At 46.5% G+C, this 25,854-nt stretch overlaps 9 protein-coding genes across 9 annotated transcripts; 6 read left to right on the forward strand and 3 right to left on the reverse strand.

The window, feature by feature from the left end:
• Positions 1–842: 842 nt before the first annotated feature.
• On the forward strand, positions 843–3,603 carry N7478_010793 (uncharacterized protein; the record flags this gene model as incomplete). The annotated part of the gene is made up of 2 exons (XM_056927007.1): positions 843–1,216; positions 1,359–3,603. 2 exons carry the CDS (start codon positions 843–845, stop codon positions 3,601–3,603), a joined length of 2,619 nt encoding a protein of 872 aa, XP_056774055.1.
• Positions 3,604–4,408: 805 nt separating this feature from the next.
• Positions 4,409–5,004, forward strand: N7478_010794 (uncharacterized protein; the record flags this gene model as incomplete). Its single annotated transcript, XM_056927008.1, has 2 exons — positions 4,409–4,493; positions 4,766–5,004. The coding sequence occupies 2 exons, from the start codon at positions 4,409–4,411 to the stop codon at positions 5,002–5,004; spliced, it is 324 nt and encodes a 107-aa protein (XP_056774056.1).
• Positions 5,005–5,499: 495 nt separating this feature from the next.
• Positions 5,500–6,391, reverse strand: N7478_010795 (major facilitator superfamily domain-containing protein; the record flags this gene model as incomplete). Its single annotated transcript, XM_056927009.1, has 4 exons — positions 5,500–5,809; positions 5,862–5,984; positions 6,064–6,261; positions 6,315–6,391. The coding sequence occupies 4 exons, from the start codon at positions 6,389–6,391 to the stop codon at positions 5,500–5,502; spliced, it is 708 nt and encodes a 235-aa protein (XP_056774057.1).
• Positions 6,392–6,827: 436 nt separating this feature from the next.
• On the forward strand, positions 6,828–7,976 carry N7478_010796 (IPI1/TEX10 family protein; the record flags this gene model as incomplete). The annotated part of the gene is made up of 3 exons (XM_056927010.1): positions 6,828–6,875; positions 6,927–6,999; positions 7,057–7,976. 3 exons carry the CDS (start codon positions 6,828–6,830, stop codon positions 7,974–7,976), a joined length of 1,041 nt encoding a protein of 346 aa, XP_056774058.1.
• A 978-nt stretch (positions 7,977–8,954) lies between these two features.
• N7478_010797 (SDR family NAD(P)-dependent oxidoreductase) lies at positions 8,955–9,685 on the forward strand (the record flags this gene model as incomplete). Its single annotated transcript, XM_056927011.1, has 2 exons — positions 8,955–9,391; positions 9,454–9,685. The coding sequence occupies 2 exons, from the start codon at positions 8,955–8,957 to the stop codon at positions 9,683–9,685; spliced, it is 669 nt and encodes a 222-aa protein (XP_056774059.1).
• Positions 9,686–10,345: 660 nt separating this feature from the next.
• On the reverse strand, positions 10,346–13,405 carry N7478_010798 (uncharacterized protein; the record flags this gene model as incomplete). Its single annotated transcript, XM_056927012.1, has 1 exon — positions 10,346–13,405. One exon carries the CDS (start codon positions 13,403–13,405, stop codon positions 10,346–10,348), a length of 3,060 nt encoding a protein of 1,019 aa, XP_056774060.1.
• Positions 13,406–14,646: 1,241 nt separating this feature from the next.
• N7478_010799 (dienelactone hydrolase family protein) lies at positions 14,647–15,585 on the reverse strand (the record flags this gene model as incomplete). Its single annotated transcript, XM_056927013.1, has 4 exons — positions 14,647–15,251; positions 15,330–15,377; positions 15,433–15,503; positions 15,557–15,585. The coding sequence occupies 4 exons, from the start codon at positions 15,583–15,585 to the stop codon at positions 14,647–14,649; spliced, it is 753 nt and encodes a 250-aa protein (XP_056774061.1).
• A 5,578-nt stretch (positions 15,586–21,163) lies between these two features.
• N7478_010800 (putative C2H2 finger domain protein) lies at positions 21,164–22,464 on the forward strand (the record flags this gene model as incomplete). The annotated part of the gene is made up of 2 exons (XM_056927014.1): positions 21,164–22,264; positions 22,336–22,464. 2 exons carry the CDS (start codon positions 21,164–21,166, stop codon positions 22,462–22,464), a joined length of 1,230 nt encoding a protein of 409 aa, XP_056774062.1.
• Positions 22,465–23,544: 1,080 nt separating this feature from the next.
• On the forward strand, positions 23,545–25,118 carry N7478_010801 (uncharacterized protein; the record flags this gene model as incomplete). Its single annotated transcript, XM_056927015.1, has 3 exons — positions 23,545–24,249; positions 24,401–24,565; positions 24,660–25,118. 3 exons carry the CDS (start codon positions 23,545–23,547, stop codon positions 25,116–25,118), a joined length of 1,329 nt encoding a protein of 442 aa, XP_056774063.1.
• Positions 25,119–25,854: the final 736 nt, after the last annotated feature.

Genomic DNA, 25,854 nt, shown 5'->3' on the forward strand with positions numbered 1-25,854 from the left:
AAAGCGCCGGAAATTCTCGTTAACTGGAAAGTGAAAGGTCCTTTTTTCGGACTTTTCTCCCCCCTCTAGAGAGTGGTTGGAATTAAATTAATCGTGTTGCTTGTCAGTGTGGATATACTTGAGTATAGTGTCTTTAGTGTCTTTAGTGTGAATATTACTGTTTCCGTACATGTATTACTCTTACCCATAACATACGCTCTTTCCCTCTTTCCACTTCAAGCTGTGTCAACCTTCATAATATCAATCTTCCCACTTTCTTTTCTTTCCCTCTTTCTCCCCCATCTTCATCTCTTTTCCAATCCCTCGCTGTTTATCTTATTTTTCACTCTTCTTCTATTTCCCAATTATAATCGCGCCCCCCCCCCCCCCCCCCCACCCAATTCGGATCGGCTGTCAAAGCCCTCTCCCTCCAATCCATTACCTTCCCGGGGCATGAGCGTCTGGAGGGTCTTGCCCCCCCTCCACGACTCGAAAGGAAGAAAAAGACAGTTATAGATATTAGGGCAGAAGAAAAAATTGTGCTCTCCATCGTCATCTACAGTTGCAAATCTGTAGTACACTTCCATCTGATCAGTTTCCAGTAACTGACGTCGCTGACCTCGGGACCCTGGTCAAAGTCGCTGACTGAGACAAGACGATCCAATCGCTCCGGTTGCGATCTTCCCAATCTCCAACCCACTCCCCCCGGAGCAAAGGTCTCCATTTTTGTGTTAAACCCGGGGCAAATTTCAATTTAACCTGTTGCTTTCTTTCTATTTTATCTCCTACCGCTTTTATATCTACTTATACGAGCCTTGTTTGCAAACGAGGCTGCCTTTCCCTCCCACGGATTGAACCCGATGATGGAGGGAATACACCATGGTGGAGGTTACGGGGGAGGCCGGCCATTACAATCCACAGCCTTCCCAGATATGGACCCTCATATGATGTCAGAGGAATTCTCTTTCGATTCACCTTTCAGTGCTTCCAACAGTTCGACTGCACAGGATACAATGCTCGATGACTCGATCTTTCCGGAGTGGAAAAGCGGTGCCCCGCGCGGTGGCGATAACCCCGATGAGATGCAGCGGCAAGACCCCTTGGCTGCTCAGATTTGGCGGCTGTACACCAAGACGAGAGCCAACTTGCCCAATCAGGAACGAATGGAGAACTTGACCTGGCGAATGATGGCCATGAACTTGAAGCGCAAGGAGCGGGAACAGCAGCAGCTTGCTCGGTAGGTGGTCCCTCATTTTCTTTCTCTATACAATATCCCTTCCTTCCCTCGCCGGATATAGCTGGCGTTCCCTTGAAGAACACCTTCCATTTTGGACCGGGCGGATGGCTCATTTTTGACTCTTCTCTTCTTGGCTATGCAGATCGTCGCAAACCAATCAGAATAACGCCAGTCCCACCCCGAGCGGGATTGCGCAGTTGCATCTGTCCGACCAGGCTTCGACAGCAGACTCGAACCCCAGCATGAACCTCGATGCGACACCCGACCCAATGAACTTGGATGACTTCATCGTTCCCTTTGATTCCCCCGCCGATTATTCATCCCATCACGCCGCTGCCGACCGCCAGTTCACCGCGACACCCACTGCTTCGATCCCGATTAAATCGCGCAAGGACCAGCCAACGGCCGATAACGCCGCTGCAGCGTCGTTTCCAAACCCCCCACAGGAGCAGCGCAAGAACGGCGAGTTCGGTTATGTCGCTCGTCGAGTCCGAAAAACGAGTGTTGATGAGCGTCAGTTTTTCGCTGGCCTCTCAGTACCTGGACGAAAACGCCCAGCAGAGTCGTCGCCGCATGTGCCCCCGGTTTCCAACTCCATGTTAGCACATCATTCCGACTTGTCGGCTGGCGGGCTGCCGGATTATTCCCTCGATCATTCATCGATCCCAGGCTTTGCCATCCCTGCGAACGGCATCGGCCATCGAGGCCCCCATCATCACCATCACACTGTGTCGTCCGGTGGCTTGCCGTACGGTCTGGATACATTCGGTGGCGGTGATGAGAGCGCCCTCAGTTCCGCTGGCCCTTACCAGCAGCACTTCACATTCTCTCCTTCCGACTCTCCGATGACTGCCGGTAACCCCTTCTCCAACCTGTATGCGCAAACCCCACTAGCCTCTTCTCTTAACTCCACCGAGTTCTTCTCCCCTCCGCCATCCGGATATCAGTCTGCCGTGTCGACCCCTCAACCAATCTATGAAGGAGAGCAATCCGTATTTTTCAACGATAACTCGACTGGTGACTCTCACAACTCACGCCGTATTCCTGCTTATTTACAGCAGCGGTCTTCTAACTTGTCGGCGTCGCTCCAACCGCGTCAGATGTATAACACCACCAATGGTGAATACCAGTCACCTGTGACGGGACCGCCAACAAACATGGGGTTCTCAATCCCACAGCAGCATGTTGATCCCACCCACGTGCTGGGAGGCCATGGCGAATATTCGTCCACGGCGCCTGCCACCAACAGCATGTTTACATTTGGCGGCGATTCGGATAACGAGGATGACGACGGTCAGACCTTTGAACGCGGAGGTATTGCGATGCCTCACGACTTCTCATCGATGGACGAAACCGGTGATATGAACCCTGGTCTAGGGTGGGATGCTGGTTACTCTGGCTCCGTTCAGTCTCTGCCAGGTTTCAATGGCCAGCATCGTAAGCACGTCACCATCGGGTCTACTGACATGATGGAAAGCCCGACCGACTGGCACTACAATGGGGGCCTCGGCCGTACACATGGATCTGCCGCCTCTGTCAGTGAAGTTCGCAACCGAGAGAATGATCCTCGTCGTCAGCAGAAGATTCCACGCACAGCTTCAACCCCTAACGCCCCAGGGCTCTTGCGACAGAGTATGAATGGTACCATGAGCGGGCCTCCAACAAACCACCCATCTCCAAACACTCCACCTGAGTCTGGTCTCAGCAGCGCCGTTCCATCCCGACCGGCTAGTCCCGGTGGATCTAAAAACGGGGACCCGAATAGCGGCCCAACCACCTGCACCAACTGTTTCACTTCTACTACCCCTCTGTGGCGTCGTAACCCTGAGGGTCAGCCACTATGCAATGCCTGTGGTTTGTTCCTCAAACTTCACGGTGTCGTTCGTCCATTGTCACTTAAAACCGACGTCATCAAGAAGCGTAACCGCGGCAGTGCTAGCAGTTTAGCAGTCGGCACCTCTCGTTCCTCCAAGAAGTCTTCCCGCAAGAATTCCATCGCACAGACTCCCATCAGTACGATATCCCGTGCCGCTGCCAACAGCATGTCTGAGTCCCCGCCCGCTATCACCGGATCCAGTGGCTCTGGGAAACCTGGCGTAGTACCTATTGCTGCCGCTCCTCCCAAGGCTGGACCCCCAGCTGGAGTAGCTCAGGCTCGTGCAGGTGTGCAGGTGGCTCCTAGACGGCAGCGCCGTATTGAGAAGGCACCTGGTGGATTTGAACAAGATGGAGACGACAGTCCCAAGGCAAACGCGCCTGCTAGTCGATCCAAGGTTGTTCCATTAGCACCGGCTATGCCTCCGGCAGCTGCAAACCCTGCCAACCACAGTATTGCGGGAGGACAAGGTGCCAGCCAAGAATGGGAATGGCTCACAATGAGTCTGTAGACTTTCCATCGAAGTCTCCACTTGAAACGTTTCCACAATCTCCGTGGCTTATGATATTCTCTCTTAATCTCTTTTCCATTTGTGTCGATGTCCTGGTATGACAGAGCTGGCCACCACCCCTCTAATCTCGTCTACACATACGACCCGACTAATGTCCGCCGGTGGTTCTTGTGGCTCGCACTTCATACTTGATGCCTTTGATGTCTCTGCTTTTTCAAATATTTGTCTTTTTTTTTATCTGATATGTCGCGTGTGTTTTCTCATGATCGTGTGATTTGATTGATACAATCGCGTCTGTCCGGGTTCCAGGTTGCTTTTCCTTGTTTTGTTCTTATGTGCAACTCTGGACCGGGCAGAAGTGCGCATCTCTCTGGTTTTTTGACTTTTGCTTTTTGACTTGACTCTGACTTTGACCTTATCTTACCTTTTACTTTCCTTTCCTATTTCTTAGCACTGCTGAGCAGGCCCTGATATGATGGGATTTCTATTATAGACCAATTTGACTACGATTGATATGACTCTGTGTCTCCGGTCTATCTATACCTAGCTACTTAGCTTTCAATCCCATCTACTCTACTATTTGAATCACTTAGCTAAGATAGTGACATCACATCCATGTTCTAATTCATTGGAACTATCCATCCATGGATAGATCATATAACGCCGTGAGGCAAACTTTCCACGTCATATCGACGGCAAAATGCACGTAGTGGTTTTAGCCTACTATAATCTTAAACCAAGAATCCACTCTTATACTCATGAAACAAGTCCGTCAACTCATATTTCCAAATAAGCCGGCATCGTAATGTCTGCCACAGTATTATTCCCCTCGCCACAGTCAAGACTCAACAAAACTAACAAATCCCAGAATGAATTCGCAAACACAGACGGTACACCCCTATGAGTTTGAAACACATGGAGAACTCACACTAAATCATATCCGTTATTCTCAGAACCAACCGAACCCCTCGACAGCAGCATAAGTCGACCAGACACCTACGCCGCCGCCGGTAAGCAATCCGCAAGCAGTCGTCGAGAAAGAATCGCTCGCGCCTTCGAGCCAGGTATCTATATTTTATTGTTCCATTCAACACCAATATCCAACTGGGTATACTGTCTTGGCATAAGAATATTTCACTAACTCTCTACCTTTTGAATACAGGTGACACTCGAGCTACAACTCGTCGCATGTCAGATACGCCAGCCTCTGCACAGGATCACTTTCTAGATGAAGACGAGGGCGATGATATTAAAGGAGTAAAGGAGGAGCCGCAGTCTGTATTGGGAACTGTTCATGAACTTGTTGCTAAGGCTTTGGGGGGTGGATCGCGCGGTAAGACTCATCTTGAATCGGGGAATTACCTTCGTCCTTCAAAGTTTGTGGAACTAACTTCTTATTAGGGGGGAGCTAGGTAGAGATACTAGTACATATCGTGATATGGTATGTTTGGCTTGGGAACTTCAAGTTCAATGCTCTTGGATTCAAGATCTTGTAAAATATGTGAAATGAAGAATATAATCATCATGATACTGTAGTACCTCGAAAGCTGCCAGCGTCGACTATTTTTCCTGTCTTACCACATGTATGTATTGTGCCTATTAATATCGAACAAGCATGTTAATGTGAAGAGGTTGTTGGTGGAGCAGACGTCGGGCAATATTTGGTGAGCTGTCATCTTCACATTAACATTGCGCCACGCATAAGTACAAACAATACAAAGAGGAACAAGGCAAACCCCCACAATAACCATCTTCCTCTGAAGATTCCCATAAGCACCAACAATAGCCCCTCGCTCTAGACTCCCATCCGGAAACGATAACTGTGTAACAAGACTCTCAAAAATACTCGCGGCTAAGTTCTTACTTTCATCCAGCAACCTTTCACGTATCTCCGATTCAAGAATATTGTTCCACATGCCACATGTCACCGGCAATAGCATATCCAACAGAAGCACCAATAGAGCCGAACAAGGCCCAGATAGCTAAAACGATAGCTATCTCTTGGTGCGTAACCACAGCCATGACGGCTAGCTGGCCACAGGCTGAGAATATGCAGGAGCCTAGCCCGACGAATATTTGGGTCATTATTATGAGGCCTAGATCGGTGTCTGGTTCGCGGAATGGGATGAGGAGAGCTGTTCCGAGAAGAAAGATTGGGATTCCTGCCATGGCTGTCCATTTAAATTCACCGGCAACCCGAATAAGTCTAGATGGGTTAGATAGATCTTTGAAGTTGATTGAGATATATGATTTCTTACAAGCCTATTATAGGACTGAAAACGAAGGATGTAAGCGAGACAATGGAAACCACGTAGCTTGACGATGTGATGTCGAGTCTTTTCACAACTTGAAGGAAAGAGCCGAAGTAGGCATTCCAAACGCTATTTCAAAAGTTAACAAGGCATTAAGGAGGCTGCAAATATATCAATTGAAAGCCTGGGGGAAAGGTTTGAAACTCACTCGTATGATGCGAACATAAAGCAGTATAAAAGACTAGACCCGATTATTGTCGGTTCTTTCAAGTACTTCCACGGAAGAATTTGTACCGGAGAAAGAAATAGCTCCCAGTAGTAGAAAGCCGGGATACAGGCGACACCAAGAACTTCCATTGCTATGATGTATCCACTGGCCCATCCTTTTGGAGCATATTGGGCAATGCTGAACGGAAGAAGGATCAGGTCATATCGGCGATCATAATCTCAATAACATACGTTACACCAATATGTCCTACCCAGTATAATGTTTGTGCTGCTGTGTAGACCTCCATACTCTTGCAGGTTGCTTTCATGATTAGTCCGATGGTTATCAAGAGGAGCATGGAAATAAGACCCTCATACTCCGGTATTAATGAAGCCTCTCGTGTACTCAGACTCGATTTATTGACTTAAAATCAATTCATAGTCTAATATTGCTGTGATTATCCTGCCAAGTTCTACTTCATGGGTAGGGTATGGATATATCTAGCTCTCCATCACAATGAATCAGAAAGCAGGATTGATAATAGTCTCTACGACTTTACCAAAAAGTTTCCAAAATAATAGCAGTATGCCCATAGTTAGTCCAGAATATTTCTTTTTAAATTGTATACTTCTAATTACCCTTTACGGAATGTTAATGCCTCAGGCCGTTATCAGCATCGATCACGTGGGTCCATTGATAGTCAAAAAAATGTCGCGGGCTTAGAATTTCAAGGTGTCCAGCATCTAAGTCCAATCACCGCAATCATGGGTGCCAGCGCTAAGAGAAAGAAGGAAAAGCAGCAAGACTTTCAAGTAAGAATCAATCACTCTAATTCAAGTGAGACAAATTACTGACTTTCACAGAAACCTAAACTCAAGGTTGGCAAGGCCAGGGCCAAACCCGAGAACTTCACCGACACCAGCTTCAAGTCCAAATGTAGGCAATTATTCTCCTTGAAAAAGGTCTAACAGTGACTTACATGATGTCTCCCAGCAATCGTTTTAAATCAACAATCACTTCAACTTACCGCCCCATCATCCAACTCCGTATTCGCTCACCACCTTTCGCTCCTCACCTCCAAGACCGACAGCCAGCGCCGCGATTCACTCGCTCATTTAACAACATCCATTGCTTCCCGACCGGTCAATTCTCCCCTCCCTCAACCAGTCAGCGTCATGCTTCCTTCCCTCCTCCCTCTTCTCCTCGACGCAAGCAATGCCGTACGCACTCAGCTCATTAAACTTCTGCGCACACTTCCCCGCTCCGACATCCAGGATCATGTCCTCCAGCTCCTACCCTATGTTCGCGCAGGTATGACCCATCTTGCGCCTGATATTCGCGTCAGCGCCGTCGAAATCCTCTCCTGGTTAGTCGACGCCGCAGGTGAACAGGTAGTTTCATGCGCGGGCGGGTGGATCAAGACATTAAATTGCTTCTTGTCAGTGTTGGGCTGGCATACAGAAGAATCAGCACGCTGGTCATCTACTCGGGCCTCATTTGGAAAATCCGGCAACAAAGGTAAACCCATGGTGAAGGTTTTGGGTGCATTGGCAGATTTCCTGGAAGCGGGAATTGGAGAGCCGGGCGCAAACATGGACGCCAATGGTGATGCCAATGGTGGGGATGGACCCTCTTCCGCTTGGCCTTTTCCATTGTGCCAGACGGAACATCATATGATTTCAGAATCAGCTTCGCCCTATGCGTACTTGAACCTTTTTGGCCAACCGCGCGACGAGGAGGGGGAGATGTATGAGAAGCGCGAGGACCGATACCGTGTCTTTTCGACTCGGTTTTTCCCTTCCATTGATCGGGGACTGAAGGCCGCCCGTGAAGAAGGTGGAGAAATGGGCCGAGCCTCGTCTGGCGTGACGAAGGTGCTCAAAGGAGCTCTGTCATATGGGCCTGGGCCGTGAACATATACATATTCATAATCATGGATGTGTGACCTGATACCATCGCATATAAACCTACTTGCGCCCTTGATGAATCTCACAGGCACCCTTCAACAACCAGGAGATTTTACGAGCCTTTGCTCTAGACAGTTGGTCTGAGATTTGTACTATAATGTCAAGCCGGGCACTATTGTCGCACCCGAGCAAACAAGGCCATGGCGTATTGAGACCTACCGGTCGCAGCCAGTCCATCCAAGAGATATTTGAACAGCCCATCTCTAATACCTTGGACCATGAGCTGGAGGACATTGAATTTCTCTCGCTTTTTTCATGAAAAGCTCGCGGAAGATCGATCTTTGTATACATATTGACACCCAGTTACATACCCATAAACCCAATGCATGAGCGGCTCCAGAACATGGTTCAGAGACGTTCCAGTTATGAACCCAATATAATGTGTCTATTTGGACAGCCATTCCAAGACAGATTACAAGACCTGTATATACATTTAACAATGAAATGCAACGCTTCAAGACGTTTCGGAAACACCCCGAGGCCTGGTGATCACATATCTGACCATTCGAGACGCTTACATGCTCTTCTCTTCCAAACAAGTCTTCAGTGGAAAGAAGATCATGAATATCTAGCACATTACAAGTAAAGCAAGTCTTTTAGACAAAATTTGAAGTAGACATAAGCTTGAATTCATTTCATTGTATGTCAACTTGAAGCACAAACACTACGGCTACACTACCCGGGAATATCTCCGCAGCATGGAAAATCGGCAGCGAAGCCGTAAGAATACCCACTTCAGTGATGAGCAACCCACCCGCGCAATCTGCAAGATATTATTCTTAACATTGCAACAATTTCCTCACAGCTTCTTCGCCGATTCTCATCCGAGGAAATTGCGAATCTGCTGTTGGTGGTCAATTTAACCAGCGCATCCTATCTCAGCCGAACCATCTCCAGGGTTATAAATAGTATACCACAGCCAAGATGTCATCCAACAAGCCCGAGTCTCTCAAAGGCAAAAATGCAATTGTTACCGGTGGCTCACGAGGAATCGGCAAGGGAATCGCCAACGAACTCGCAAGTCGCGGCGCCAACATCCTCATAACATACCAAAGCGCAAAAGCCCAAGCAGAAGAAGTCGTTTCAGAACTAGAACTTGAACACGGCGTAACTGCCATCGCAATAGCAGCAGACGGACACGACCTCTCCGCACCCCAAACAATTGTCCAAGCAGCAGTTGATAAATGGGGCCAAATCGACATAATAGTGAAGAACGCCGGAGCACGAGAAGACTATGACTTCGAAGACATGACGCACGAGACCTTCAAGCGCCAAATAACGGCAATCTGTCGAGTAGCTATTCGCGCGATGGACATGCAGGTTGTCTTGCCTATACAGCCTGTAAAGGTGGAATTGAAAGTGTAACGCGGTCACTATCTCGGGCGCTTGGTCAGAAATACAACGCGACGGTTAACTGTGTTAGTCCTGGACCGGTCAATACTGAGCTTTGGGCTAGAAGTATCAAGAATCCGGAGGTGTTGAAGGCGTGGGAGCCTACGATCCAGAATACATCTGCTGCTCCGAGGGTTGGAGAGGTTGATGATATTGCGCAGGCCGTGGCCTTTCTATGTGAGGAGGGAAGTAGATGGGTTACAGGAAGTGTTATTAGTGTTAGTGGGGGGTTATACTTTAACCAGACTATTACTGCCACCTGAAATGCGACTGGATCAACATCTTAGATGCCAAGCTCCGTCCTTGTGGGTGTGCTAACAAGCGAAGAGACAAGATACCATGCAAAGACCTAACAATCAGATGAGAAGAAAACAGTTTCCAGTCTCCGATGCGAAAAGAGATTAGTCTTGTCTTTTCTTGCTGGAAATCATAATGATACTTATAAAATGATGGGGAAGTTGAATGAATCAATTGATGAGAAGATACAACCAAGGAAAGGTGAAAATGTTGGGATTCTATTTGTTTTTCACCCAAGAAAGATAATCGATGCGAAACAGTATTCTGGATTATGATAGGAAAAAAATATTTCAACGTGCCAATTGCCTAGTACTGCGTAGATCAATGTACTACTACTAGTATGGGCCAATTCCCTATTCTATATGGAAAGCATCTACACAACATCTGGCTGATTATCCTCCCCTTCAGGCCCAGATCTACTATAGATCATTAGAGCTATTTAGCAAAAAATAGTTCAATATAGATCTTTCATCGTAGGTAATAATAAGGTAAATTGCCCAAGCAAAAAATATCTTACTCTAATCAAATTAAACTACTAGAAAAAACAAAATGAAATAATTTGGCTGTTGTTGAGATATGAAGTTCAAGTTGTGTTTCCTAGTGTTTGGGAAACGGCGTTGTCTACTTCAATTAATCCAAGTATGCAGACAGTCATATCCTCTATTCACTGCCGGGAATTCATAGTTAATTTTCTCTAGGGCGTCGACTGTATCTGAAAACCCCCCTATATCTGTCACTTGAAGATAGTCAGGTTGTTTGTCGGCAAAGAGATCATCATCAAAACGAAGCTCCCCACCAAAAATCCAGTCTTTTGAGGATTCTTGTCCCTCCGCATCGGTTGTTAACTTGAAGAAATTGAAGCCATTGTTCGCTCCCCTCATGCCGTTGTTGGCCAAAATTGGTTGCATGAAGGCACCCCTTACATGAGTGTGTATGAGTTCCGATGTTCCAGGAATCATGCTCGACAGTAGTTGTAGGAGGAATGCATCGTTGACCTCTGTGTATATCGCCGATCCATACCTGGGTCGTTGAGGTGATCTGCATTTGTAGCCGAGTTTTGACTGTTGATCAGCGGGATCTTTCACAATCTTCAACCTGCCAGTTTGTGCCGCAATCAAGTATTTGGCCCCTGGTGACTCGGCCATCACACCAGCCTTGATAAAGATTTCCAAAATTTCTTTAATTATCGGCTTTTCATCGCCGTTCGCTTTTCGTCCTATCTTCTGCCGTGATATTTCGTGTAGCAGAAAGCAACGCCAAGCGATCATCAACACATCAAATGCAGCCCGAACAACAGGCGGGCCCAGAGCTTCATTGCCAAACCTCAAGTATATTTTCAACTGATCTCGGATCATTCCGTACCGATTGAATGAAGTTTTCCGGAGCTCGCAGCATGCCCCGATCACAACATAAACTGAAGCAAGCGAATCGCGGCTCTCCGACGATTCTAGAATGTGAACAACATCTTTGTGGAATCCAAAGTACGAGGCTTCAAAGAGGAAGAAGTTCTGGTAACTTATCGAGTATGGTGGTCGGACGAGCCCTCGAGATTCGTTCAAGGCGTATTGGTGGACCAGGGGCAAAATATGGGAATGCTCACATAATAATCTATCGTATGTTACGTTTATGGCAAACCACGTGTGAAACAGAGGCCAGTTCTGATAGCGCGTCGCAGAACGAAGGGTTATCTCAGCTTTGATGCCTAATAAGGACCAGCCCTCCGGGTTTAGTGTGTACCTTGCAAAAAGCTCCTTCCCTTCTGCACTCTCTACAAAGTCGCTAGCAGTTCTGTGTATGAATTGCACGTCCAAGGACTCCCACTTATAAACTTTGCGCTCACTTTCAGACCGAAAATCAGGTGATTTGCCCAAGTTTACGTTTCCGGCCTCTAAGAGTCCGGCGGCAACTGGCAACAATGTTTTGAAGGTCGCTTCACAAATTTCAATCAAATCATCGGCACAAGGAGACTCGTCAGGTGCTGCAAGAGCTTCCAATTTTTCATCATTTGCTATTAGAGAAAGAAAGGCAATGCTGGACTCAAAGGGTCCACTGCGAACATACTGGAAGTATCGCGCTGCTTTCTTGATGTATTTCTCGTTATTGCCAGACAATCTAGACCACATATCTTTGTAAAGAGCCATCAGATCCGGGGGAAGCTTGACGATACGGTGGTATATGTCGTCCCAACTTTCAGCGTAATCTTCGATCCCGCTTTTGACATTCCTTAGGACGAGATAAACCCAGATGAAAACGCCCTCCGCTTTATCCCCAATTTGTTGTTGAATCTTCTCATATAGCTCATCCTCAGGACTAAGCTGTAGGTCTTTGAGAAAGTCGGCGGTGTATTTGCGGATATCCGAACGCGTTAAATCCTGCATGCGTATTGAAGGATTTGAAGCAAACTTGATCCCGAAACGAGGCTCAGGGCGACTAGAAACACAAAGCTTTACTCTATCCGCTGCCACAAATCGGTTCAACAGGTGAAATAGCTTGTTAACCCCTCCATGGGGCTCAGAAAGTTCATCTAGCCCGTCCAAAAGAACAAGATTTGCGCAAGACGAGCTGTCTAAGACTCGAAAGAGGAGCTCCGTTAAATCATGTATATCCCAGTCAGTCACAAACCGCTTGTGGCTGAGGGTTGGCGTTTTGGCCAAAAGCTGAATAGCAATAGGCCTCTCATTGGCCAAAACCTGATGTAGTAAAGAGCAAAGCAGTCCCCTTAAGCTCTGCTGTTCATCTGTCCCAGGCTTCCAGAGAAAGTGAGAGATGATGTTGCACTGTGGATACCAGCTTTCCAAGGCTTTCTTTGTCCGCTGATCCTGTTCTATGAACTTCATGAATGTACTTTTGCCAGATCCAGGTTTTCCACTAACCCAGTACAGAAAATTGGCATCTGTCCGGAGCCATTCAACTAGATCAGGGTGACTGTCTGAGTTTTTGGTGTCTTTTTCGTGTTCATATGGTATGATCACCACCTCGGTTGTCGTGATATCAGGCGTGGTTGCATCTTCAGAGTTGTCACCAAGGTTTTCAAATATCCATTCAAAAGTTTCTTTGTGTCTCTGTGGAATGCTATTCTTTCGATCATTCATATTTTTATATCTCAGACTTTTGAGTAATGTCTCGTAGGCTTGACTCTCTTTAGTTGCGTCGAACTCGGCAAAGATGCCCTGAACCTGCTTGTAGTTGGCGAGGAAGTCTTTATGCTGCTGATCAAGGGTGCTGTATGTAACAAGGTTCAAGGCTTTAGACTTCATACACTCGTCTAATATCTGGACGCTGAGAGCCGAATCCATAGTTTTCTGTGCGGCTTCCAGATGACTTTTGAGCTCCTCAATGTGAGACCTTCGCTTGATAGTTTTGAAAGTAGAATTAATGGCCGCGCGGCGTGTAGAATCTTTGGGAGAAATGTATTTCAGCTCCTTCTGAATGTCTTCATTGTATTTCATGCACTTCGTAGCGAGATTTCGTAGATTAATCTCAGCTTTTGTTGGGGCGGTCGGTTGTTGTTGCAGCAGGCGATGCACATCGTTCAAAGTACGTTCGATGTCGTCAGTGTTTTCTTGGAGATATTTATCGGAACTGCCGGTTTCGCGGATGGTGCGACATACCTTCGCAGTATCCAAGGCAAAGGTGATTACTGTCATGATATTGCAGGCAAGACTGAAAGCTTCAAGGCCAGACATGATGAGCACTGGTGTGGGAATGGCTTGACAAGAAGCAGCGAGGAAAGAGGTTCATAGCGGTCGCAAACAAGAGCTGAAACGATCAGCCTCATTCGAGTCTAAAGCGAAAGGTCATGTGCCAGGAAATGATGGCCTATCAGTTTTGTTGCAGAGATGGGGCGGCGGCTAGTTATGCAGCTCTGCCCGAACTGGCTGCCTTACGGCCATGCCAATGGTTCCATATGTGTGCATATCGGCGTGAGTGATCCTTATAGTGTTGATCATGGAGCGAGAAATACTAGTGTTATTTCCATGATACTCCAACTTAGACTCTTGATGTATCTTCTTGTTTGAATTTATTTTGGAATCGAGGTTTATTGCTCTCCTTATTGGGTGACAAACAGGAGGTGCCCAGTGAAAGAGGGCCCATGCGGCTTAACGCTTATTGGTTGTCATCCTACGGACCCCAAAGCGCTTTATGCACTAGGTAAAGATACATTGCTTATGTGCGGCTTATGAGGCATTACTGCTAGACACATCCGTATGGAACGCATGGAGAGAGAGAGGGAGGGAGGAAGCCCATGCCAGAGGCTGGGGTCTCTTATGTAGAAGAGACCCACACAGCTTTTCTTACTGCGAAAAAGTATAAACCCAAGGTATTCTAGCGAAACTTTGCCAGATACGCGATTACTATGTTCATGATGATTGAGAATTATTGAGACAAGCCCATTCAACCTTGGAAAAAGCTGAAGTCCAGCACTTCCCAAAAAGACACCTACACACTAGTCTAAATCAACTAATCCTGCCCAATATGCCACTGATCCCCAACTCGAAATCCAACCGGAAAAGGATCTTCCTCATCCAAACACATCTGCTTCCGTCCATAAACCCAAGCACTCCCCTTAACAGTCGGCAAAACAGCATCATACTCTCCCACCTTCGCCGTCCCCCGAACATAACACTCAAAGCTACTCCCAATAATACTTCGGTGATGAAACCTTTCCCCAACAGCAAGTTGACCCCTGGCATGTAAAATAGCCATTCTCGCACAGCTCCCCGTTCCATAGGGACATCTATCAAACCTGCCCGGCGAGACAACAACGGGAAGGCTCCCGGTCCGATCTACTTCAGTACCGAGTCCCACACTCCCACATCAACTTTACAACTGGAAATGCACCATGATAGAGCTTATAGTCGATTCCTCAACGGCGTAGATCTAATTCCATTCATTAACTATCCCAACAAATCACTAAACAGAACTCTTACGCATGCTGCCCAAAGAATTGAAGAATAGTCTTATAGCCACGCTCATACTCCTTCTTATTCTCCTCATCATCCAAATTCGACCTCGCAGCCATCCAGCCATGAATCTGAGTTCCAAAAGTCTCGACATGAGTAGGAACATTCAAATTAGCCTTGAAAGCCTCAACATCAGCAGCAGGCTCATCCTTCGAAGCCAACACAGCAAAGGGGACCTTAATAGTCTTTGCATCATTAGGATCAACCATAGCAGGGTGACACTGAGCACCAGCCTTGAAGATCTGATTATCACCCGCAACAGAGAGCGCAGCGATCTTTCCACCCCAGCAGAAGCCGAGAATAGACCAGTCAAAGGCACCGTTGGGAGCGAGGGCATTAGCCTGCTCGACAATCTTAGGGATCTTAGGCAGGCTGTTGGGCGGGGCGGCTTTGGTGGAGAAGAATTCGCCGAGGAGCTTCTTGTGCTCGTCTGTGGTTGGTGGGTACCAGGAGATATCGGCGGGACTGCCCTCGAAGAAATCGGGGATGAAGACTTTGTATTTCTGCTCGGCGGAGTTGGCGAGGATATCGGCGCCCTGGATGGTTTGGTCGAAGAAGCCGAAGATGTCTACGCCGCATTGATAATTAGTCAAGGGATGCTACTTGTCGGAGATGAGATGAGATGAGATGAGATGATTGAACTCACCGTAGACAAGCAAGATAGCCTTGGTGGCAGTCTCAGGGCCAGTAACGTCTGCATTGGTCAGTTATTGTTCCGATCGCTGGACGTGGGGTGTTCCATCGCGTACATGTCTTCAAGCCATTGATAGTCTGGTAGGAGCCCTTGGCCTGGTATCCCTTAGATACGACAGGGGGGATACTAGAGGAGGTTAGCTAGGCTCTAGCATCTGCACAGATGGAGGAGGGGCATACGAGCAACAAGCCTTGCTGATTCCGGACATGATTGCTGAATATAATCGGTCGCGGGGGGTAAATTAGAGGTAAGAGCTATCGTAGAGGGGTGTTTTAGTAAGAATTGAGATTCAATGGCAAGGATAAAGGTTGTCGTACCTGATTGTAAACGAGTCAAGCTTTTTTTTTGGCTGATCAGGTAGTGCAAGAGTTGAAGACGAGGGAAAAACGAAATGCGGGCATTTGTGAACCCCGCCGAGGTCGACGTCATTCGGCCAACTCGGCAATGAACAAGTTACAGCATAGAACACCATATAGAAGGTCCCATTTTAGATTTGGATATTCTTGATTTACACAACCTCAATTATTTGATTGAACCGGTCATGTGTATTCTCCCTTTACTCAGATCAAGATCACTTGACATGATCAATGCGCACAACCAGTCGAATCTCTCCGATCCCGAAGTCGGAGTATATTCACAATTCCGAATCAGATCGATCCAGATCAGCCACTAAAGAATAGAGCCGATCGGGATTAAAGCCAGGAGACCCATGCATTAGCACGAGCTCTATACAACGATATATGTATATCAATTATTCAACATCACGAGTGTAATGTTTCTGAAGCGGTGAAGTTGTTCTATACGGTGATATGTATTAGCCGACGGAAAAGCATATAGCCGACTAGATCAACACAACACAGCACAACACAAAAGTCGAGGTATTACAACTTGAATATTCCAGCGTTCGAATGTGTCTCCAAGTGCTGACGAGCATATAAGCAGAGCTGTTACCTCCAAGCTTTATGTATGTAATAAATCGCAAGCCAAAACTCAAGCTGATCACTGCCTAGTCCAGGTGACTACTAGATCCATTGTATATGATTCGGCCAAGATGTTCCACAAAGATGACACCCCGTGCTCGAGTCTTGCAGGATTCAACGAGGGAACAAGTTGACAGCAGGAATATGATAGGTATCGCGGCTCAAGATGCTCCTCTCAGGCTGGGTTCAAGTTCAGGATAGATTTGCCACTTGCCACGGTCGATCTGTATACATGCACGGATGCACGATAGATCATCTCAGGGCTCGACAGCTCATAAGTTTAGACTCAAACTGCTCGCTTAGGCGGATCATGCCAGTGCTAGTATTAATAAAAGAAAAGCCAAAAGTACAATAAACATTACACAGAATAATTAACCAGAACAAGAAACAGAAGCTTAAAGCAACGTGCATAACCCACATAACATACAAAAGTAACAGACTCCAACTTGAACTAAACCAGCCCAAATCCCAAAAGAAAGACCCAAAACCAACTCCCTACCAAAAATCCAAAAATAAAATACACTTAAAACAAAAAAAAAGACAAAAAGAATCTTTAAAAAAGAAATAACAGCCATACCCACCTACACCAACCCACCACCCACCGATCGTGGACTGATCCAGCCTAGTAACTTAAAGTACATAGCCAACCCTCCGCAGATCTCCCGCAATCCTTTCCAGAGGCAAGATCACCATTGTCTAGCCCTGAGGTACAGACCATTTCCCTGATTCAGGGCATAATCCACGATGAACGCCAACGCCAACGCTCGCCGCTCAGCCACAACCGGCAGGAACCGACGCAGGCGACGATCGCATGGTTCGAGCCCGGATAGAACAGGGTGGATCCACTCGCGCTGTCACATTGAGCCGCCTTGCATGAGACTGGGACTGTTAGCAAATCGGCTGTGGGCCAGAGAGAACAGCGATGATCTATGGACTCAGGGTGTAGGGATAACCCGAGGTTGGGATAGTATGTGGTATACTGTATACAGTATACAGTGTGACTAGCTGCACAATGTACTGTAAGTACTACTAGTACTAGACTTTCGTTATGTACGAAGTACTGTACATAAGGGATAATAATGTTCTTTCGTCTTTTCTCTGTTTTTTATTCTCTTCCTTTTTAAATCAGAATGGTGAGTTGTCTGTCTCACACTAATGTGAGCTATTCTCGTTGGAACTATGTGCCGAGACTCCGTTGTATTTTTTTTGTTTTGTTTTCGCCCCCAAAAAGGAGTAAAATGAATAATAATATTATTAATAAGTTTTAACCATAGTTACCTACTAGTCTTCTAACTCCACCGGTGAAAGTATCGTTAAATCCTCCGGACACAAAGAACGGAAGCGATAACCTAACCCCCCTCAGGAATGTGACCTTGTAAAGGGAAAAGAAAAAGAGAAAAGGGGTGACCTCCAGTAATGAGACTTACACTGCGCAGGTCCTCACATGCCTTTCAACTCTTCCATTTACCCCTGGGAATGGACGTGAACTAGACCGGGGGCGGAGGAAGTGACCTGGTAGTTCAAGTTCTTGCGGACCCGATCGCGGTATCCTGCAGTAGATGCAGTCGACAGTTGAAGCGAGGCTATCGTACTCGGTAGTTTGGCATTTCATTTTACGCACTAAGCTGGGCACGGAGCGATAGATCATTAATTATTTGAATTAGCGATAATACTCCGTCTTATTTTGATACAATTGTTTAATTATGGGTTCCTTTCCCCAATACAGAAAAAGAAAAAGAAAGAAAGATAGTTTTGCTTCATAGTGTAAGGTCCATCCATTCATTCATGATTCATGATTCATGTTAAGGGATCGACAGGGCACTCCATCTAGTCCACTCCATAGTAAAACCATCTCCACGGGTAAAAGCAAAAGCAACCGTGGCAGTATCCGCCATCTGTACAGTAAGCATCTATCAGAGTCCGTGCATGGCAGGCAAAAGCCGTGTGATTGGGCGATAAGCAGAGAAGGACAGGGCTTTTGAAGCGAAGAGTAAATTTGACTCGTGTGGAGTGCTTCATCACGGTGCCATTTCCGAACGCCACCCCGATCGCACGCGCCAATGTTTAGTTCCGGAGTTAGCTCAAGGAAGCTAGACTGGGTGTTTACCCACTGAGTTTTAGGTTTTTTTCTTTTTTTTTCTTCTTTTTCTTTTCTTTTTTGCAGTGATATCCCGAATTAAGAAGGTTGAGACACGGACCGGGGAATGGATGCGGGCAGAGTTTGAGAGAGACCTTGGTTTGCCACTGGAACAAATAAAATTATGATTGCGTGCTAGTAAGTGCAGAGTAGTAGATATACTGTACTAAACTAGACAGAGTCCATACTAGTCTAAGTATAAAATAGAAACTAAGAGAAGAAGAATAGAAGCGAGGGTCAAGGGAACCTCTATCACCACCAATCATTGAGCCGCATCGAGATGAAAGAGAGCACTTCGGCGAACCCGGGGGGATCAAAGCACCAATCATTCGGGATCTGATGAAATTTCCCCTCTTTCTTCTTTTCTTTTTTCTCTTTTCTGTATTCTATTCTATTTTTTTCTATTTATTTATTTATTTATTTCTGTTTGTGCATACTATATTAATGTTCGTCTAATCCCTAGTGCTCCTGACACTGTCGCGAAAAGCAATTTAATTTGTCCTCTTGCTCGGGTATTGGGGGCGAAAAGGGGCAGCACTCATTCGATGGGTACAGGTGTATTTTTCTGTAATTTGTATTTTTATTTTTATTCTTATTTTTATTTTCATTGCAGGTGACCCGAAGCATGCAGAGTCTAAACTAAATTAGCGATGGGGACTCACTGGGACCAGTCAGTCCGGGTGGCTCCAGCGAATCAGTGATGGCCCAGCTCGCTTGCCTCTACCCGGGGACGCGCCGGATAGTCCAGGAGTGCCCAGACTCCCACGGGTCTCGTATTTGCTCGTTCATTCCGGGTCTGTGCGTGGGACTCTGACATGGCATTGGGAAATACATCTGAACAGCGGACAGTAATTGTATACTCTTGCTCGCATAATTAATTAAAGAGTATCTGATATGGAGGAAGGGGCTTAGATATTTAGATATATTAGGTAGGATACTAGTATCCTAGTCTACCGTAGTTCTGAGCAGAATGTCGTCTATCATTCCGTCCATATAGTGTAGAGCAATAAACTAAAGTAAGTATTTATTCTTATGTCCAATGTTGTCTAGTCTAGTCGAGTCTAGTCTAATTCATGTATTTCGTATTTTATCTTCACTCTAATTCAGTTCCCGTATTTTATTTGTTCTCCGGACGCAAGGAGGGAACAAATAGAAAACAGAAAATAGAAAATAGAAAATAGAAAACCAAATTCCTCCCCTTTCCTAGGTACATAGAGTGCATAAGTAAAAGAAAAGATTGAATAGAAAGAGACAAAATATAGAAATCTTCAGAATCTATTCATTATTCTAGACTCTCTCGCCTCTGTAGAGTGGCGATCGATCGAGTGATACAGCCGATCTCGATTTCAGTTCGGAACGGCCAACCGGGGACTGGACTGTTAGGGCCTGTCAACCACGTTGTCTTTCTCACTGTTATGAGTTTTTATCTTAGTGGATTCGGACGTGGCCCCATATTTCTGTTCCAATTTTGGATGGAATTTGGTATTTTTCCTATTTCTGCCCTTAATTGTACTTTTAATTAGCGTTAGCTCCTAGACAGTGCATTGCTGATGCTCTACTCTATCTCTTGTCTCTTTACCTATAATCTCTCTTATTATTGCACCTTTCTCTATTCACGCTTATAATATTATTACAGCTCAGTATTTAAATACCCTTATTCTGATTAATATAATATAATATGATATTTATAATTTATAATTTTATTTATTATTCATTATCTCTGATTCCCAGGACTGTCTCTCTCTCCCTCTCTGTCTGTTCCCCACGCTTGGCCCAGACCCCAGTCGCCCGTGGATCCCTAAACTGCTTTTTTTACCCTTTTCTTTTCTATTTTATTTCCCTTTATTTCCCTTATTTATCGCCTTTTCTTCTATATAATTGCCTTGAGTCCTCCCCGCGCTTCTTCTGCGCCTCCCCCAACGCCACGGCTGTTTTCTTGATCTTTTCGCCTCCACCTCTCTCTTCCCCCTCTATCTCTATCTCTATCTCTCTATCCCTCTACTACGATTGACCTACTCTACTCTTGTCTCTTCTACCTCTGCTCCTGTTGATTGGTCTTGCTGGTTCTATCTACGAGACCATGCCCTTCCCGCGCCTACCTAGACCGTGACCTTTTATCTCACCTCCTCAAAGTCCCGCGTTCTCCTCACCCTCACCCTCATCCTCACCCGTCGACTCGACTCTTCTTTCTTCCTAACCTTCTAGTTCCAGGGTGGTAAAAAGCCCCCAGAAACGAAGAATCTCCGAAAAAGAAACCTCCGAATACACTCAACTCCCGTTCTTCGAGTCGGGTCTTCTCTATAATATCTTCCTCCTCTTCATCTCTCCCCCCTCCCGCCAAACCGCCTCCTTTTTTTTTTTCACCTTCCAGAACAAAAAGAAGAAGAAAAAAACCAAATTCCGAGATCGCTCCGAGTCTTTCGACTCCAGCTCCACTCTTTCCCCCCCCGGTCGCGACACACAGCGATCGACAGTCGCCCCTCCTGGATTCTTCGATCCCTTCGGGGGCCCTTTCTGGTGGTCGAGACTGGACGATAACTTCAGGACATAATTTTGCAGCTCTTCCCGTGCATCTCCACCATCAACCGTTATCCGAATCCGATCTCTACGCCCCGGGTCCACCGCGCGATCCATCCGTCAACCTGGCAACTCTTGCAGTCCCAGCCCCCATGGGGACAACCTTGGACGGTTTGTCTTCCCAGCCGTTAGTGAGTCGGCGTCCTGCTGCTCCCACGCTACCGAGCTTTGAGCTTCCACCGCCACAATTTGGGTTACCTGGTGGGGTCATATCCAAATTTGCCGCTCAACAAAATCATCAACAAACAAACCAGTCAGCCGCCAACGTGGCCGTGGGTCACCTTCTCACCCCACCTGCGACAAATCAGTCCGGAGAATCAGCGACAGCACATCACACCTCCGAGTTAGCTCCTTCATATTGGTCAGGGACAAGTCCATATGGTACCGCTGCGCCGGGATCTGTGAACCAGAATTGGGCTTCTGGGGTCAACCCGGGTTATCAACAACGTCCTGCTTATTCTCCGGGCTCGATCGGCCGCGGCGGAGTGACATCTCCCCCCACCACAGACGGACTTCCACAACCATTTGAGGCGCCTTCATTGGCTTCATTTCAACAAGGCTTACCTGCGCCACCTTCAAGTCTCCCCCCAAATGCATCACATCCCGCGACCATGGCATTATATCCATCTGGTCACGGCACTTCTCCCGCACCATTACCTTCCAACGACCCTTATGCGCACAAACACCCTTCAATCTACGGCACCCCACACCAACTGAACACCCCGCACCAACCAGGCTTCTCACCTATATACGGAGCCCATTCTCTCGCATCTGCAGGTTACGGAATGAACCACCAAGGACGCATGCATCCACAAAGCCCATCGGGTCAACCGCATTTGAGCTATCCCCGCCAACCATGGCCTTCTTATTCATTACCCGCGATGAACGGACCGGTTATGACAAACGTGCACAGTCCGAATAGCCCCATGGCTATGATGGGAGGTATGCAGCCCGGAATCTTACCTGGTTTCAACAGTGGACATGTGGCGAACACACAACATCTATATGGCGGACACATGCCACCCCATGGTATGGCTGCGCCTGCCCCAGATCGTCCATTTAAATGCGACCAGTGCCCCCAGAGCTTCAATCGCAACCATGATCTCAAGCGACATAAGCGTATTCATCTGGCTGTGAAACCATTTCCCTGTTCTCACTGCGACAAGAGCTTTTCCCGCAAAGATGCACTGAAGGTATGTTATAACCCACACACGAAACTGGCGTGTATAGCCTATTTCGCGAGCTTATGCTAACAAATCCCCAGCGACATATTCTGGTCAAAGGCTGCGGCAAAGATGGCGATTCCGACGGAACGAGCACCCAAACCAACGACGCGATAAAGGGCGAAGTACGAAGCGAAGACGGCAGTCCTCTCCTGAACGGACATACCTAAACGCCAAACCACTATATTTTTGCATCCCGTGATTTACATCATCCATTCCCCTTCCTTACCATCTCCCCCTCCACCACTGTATCTATCCGGGGGCCGAGGACGAAGGGACATGTAACTACAGCGGCCTAGGAGTCGAGGGCGCGGCTTTTTGATCGATCTTTTTTTCTTTTCTTTTCTTTTCTTTATCTTCTCTTATATTTCTGTGCTATCTATCTTCGTTGGCGAAGGGTGTGTGATGGGCATATGGGATGGTCTGATATCTGATTTCTATGTCCTTGTTTGATTATTGTTTCTGAGCCTGACGTGTGACGTGTGTATTGATCTTTTGATATTTGTGATTTGATTTGACCAGCGAGCTCGGATTGTGTTATTTTGCCGGGAGTTGGACTAGGTGTTTGGTATATACTTGCATGAACGAATCCATAATGGATAGCATCCTTTTCAATTCCTCAGCACAACTGACTTCAAGAACTCCTCCACCTCCAGAGTAATTAAACATAAACAAAGTTCACAAGCAGAAACCTCATGGCCAGAACAAGATCGTATCATATCATCTTGGCATACGATCACACTCTCATTTAGACAACGGGAACGAAAAACACACTCTATTCGATCCATTTCTTTTTCTCACTATGACAACAGCCTATGCTATGATTGCACTCATAAGGAGATCATCAAGGACTCACCACAGCAACCATCAAAAGTACCACCTCAAAGCCAAAAGCACCTTATACAGATAGAACAATAAACTTTAACTATATCCATTCACGAATTCTTTCAACATCCCGTCTTCGATGAATGATGTATGTGGACAGGGAAACGATTGTTGAACCCACAACAATACTAGCATCACGACACCATGGCTTTAAATCAGGGGGCGTCATTCGTTCATTTCCCCCGATAGTGTCCCGAACGAGATATACCGTTCTTACTCTATAGTACCGAGCTGATATAGCACGTTGTTTGCTACTATATAGCCGGTAATTCCCCCTAGTGCTGACGCGCAACATCAACCCCTGTACCTAGCACTTACAAGATTCAAGTTCAAGTTCTCTCCAGGCCTCAGGCTCAGCTATCAACATGAAAGCACAACTTAGTCGCGTCCTTTTGCTGGGACTATTCATATCCACAGGCTTTCTCCACAAAGCCACAGCCACAGCAACAGAAAAATTAACAACAATCAATCCAAAAAAAAGCTTCAATTCCCACGCACACGCACACGCACACCAAGACACAAATCCTCACCCCAAACTCCCACGAACCATCCCAAAATCCCGACGCAACAATCTAACAAACTGGACCTACCAAATCCCCCCCACCCTCGAAAATGGCACCTCAAAAGCCCACCTAACAATCCCCACCCCTTCGCAAACCCTATTCACAAACGCCCTCCTCTCCCTCGAAAGACCGCAAATATCAAAAGTAACCCCCACCTCCTTCGACTGGTGGTACTTCGACGCGATCTCAAGTCTCAACCCCTACGAAAGTCTAACAATAACTCTCTTCAGCGCCTCAGCAAGTTCATTCCCATGGCTCGATTCGACTGAGTCCTCTGTCCTGATCGCGTATTTGTGGGCGACGTTTGCGAATGGATCAGTCTTTTCGGATTATATCCCTGCTAGTCTGGCGAGCATCTCTGGTGGTGATGAGGGGGGTAAGGCGAGTGAGGGGGTGTGGAGTGATACGGGTTTTAGGTGGATGGCTGATGGGGAGGGGTTTTCGAATTATGAAGTTATTGTTGAGTCTGAGGGGATGGGTGTTTATGGGACGTTTATGTTGGAATCGGTGAGTTCAAGTTCTACAGCACAGCACAGCACAACATCATACTCCATACCTTGAGACGTATAGTCTATCACCATCCATGACGGATATTTCTACCACTGGCATCTTACCCTTAACAAGTATGATTGAAATACTTATAATAATTCGCGAATAGGAACTAGCACCCCATCTACCATGCGGAATCCAATCAGAAACAACAACACTAAAAATAATTCCTAACATCGGCTGGGCAGCCCTAATCCCCTCCGCGAAAGGAACAGTCAATCTAAACATCCAAGGAACACCCCTGACCTTCCAAGGACAAGCCTACCACGACAAAGTGAGTTTCACAATTCTTAATCTCAACTTCATTTCCAAACCTTGATCCCACCTCATTGATCCAGATCCAACATCCACATCCACTAACATCTCAGAACTGGTCCAACGAACCCTTCACCTCTAACGTCCAAAGCTGGTACTGGGGCCACGCCGAACTAGAAAGCTACTCAATAATCTGGTTCAGCGCCATAGCCTCAAACAACAAAACATACATTAGCAGCTACGTTTCGCAAAATGGAATAGTGCTCGTATCCTCTTGCGATTCAGATTCCAAGGCCTCAGTCCGACCATACAGTACTACCTCTGCAACAGGTACTGGTACTGATACAGGGGGCCGATATCCGCCTATGGCCGGGGATGTGCCGGATGGATTTTTGATTGAGCTTTCGACTGGGGAGGAAGTGTTGAAATTCAATGTTAGTGTTCTTGCGGAGGTTGCTGGGGATGGAAGGTATTATATGCGGTGGACTGGGAACATGAGTGGGAGTCTTGGGGGGAGGGATCTGGGGAGCAATGGGGTTGCTCTTTTTGAGCAGTTTGTTCTGGTGGAGTAACTTAAATGAGGAAGATTTGGATTTGAATATCCAGTGGAGAATTCAAGTTGTAGACAGAACGACGCGCAGTTTAGAACGATGTACAGTACAGTACTAGGTAGTAGGGGGATATTGAGGGAGAATTACTATTTTTATGAATTATCATGATGATGCATTGCTGCTAGTTTGATTAGAGAAGCTGCACTATTTAATTTCTGCATAAGTACGTCTAAAAATATGCATAATTGATTTCCCCATATTGTCTGATTACTAAAATTAACTCGAACCACGATTACAACATTGTGATGCATCTCAAGTAACGCAGTTCATCTCATGGGCAGATGGAGGAATTATGAGCCTTCTAATGTAACTGTGGTAAGTAACCACATTTAAATCATCTCTGGCGTTTATTATCATAGGAAATCAAGTGAAACCAAGAGAAAATAACTCACTAGCACATTTAAATCTTATTAATATTAAAGGCACTGAAATATTATACGGAGATAGAAAAGAATCTTGCCAACTCATGTCAAGAACAGAGAACTCATTAGTTTATGCACAACAGAACTTCAGCCCCTGCCAAGAAATTTAAGGCAAGACCCCGCGGAGAGTTCCGTCAACGAGTTAGTAGACCAGGGAACCCAATCTCAAAGAATCAAGGATCATATCTCAATTTCAATCTCAATTTCCGCAATATCCCGCAATGTTCCACCGGATACGCAGAGATATGCAGGGGAAAGACATCAAGATCACTCAC

Source organism: Penicillium angulare (genome assembly GCF_028827245.1).
Source record: "Penicillium angulare strain IBT 27051 chromosome Unknown utg000008l_segment0_segment0, whole genome shotgun sequence".
In the NCBI taxonomy this organism is placed as follows: Eukaryota; Fungi; Ascomycota; class Eurotiomycetes; order Eurotiales; family Aspergillaceae; genus Penicillium; species Penicillium angulare.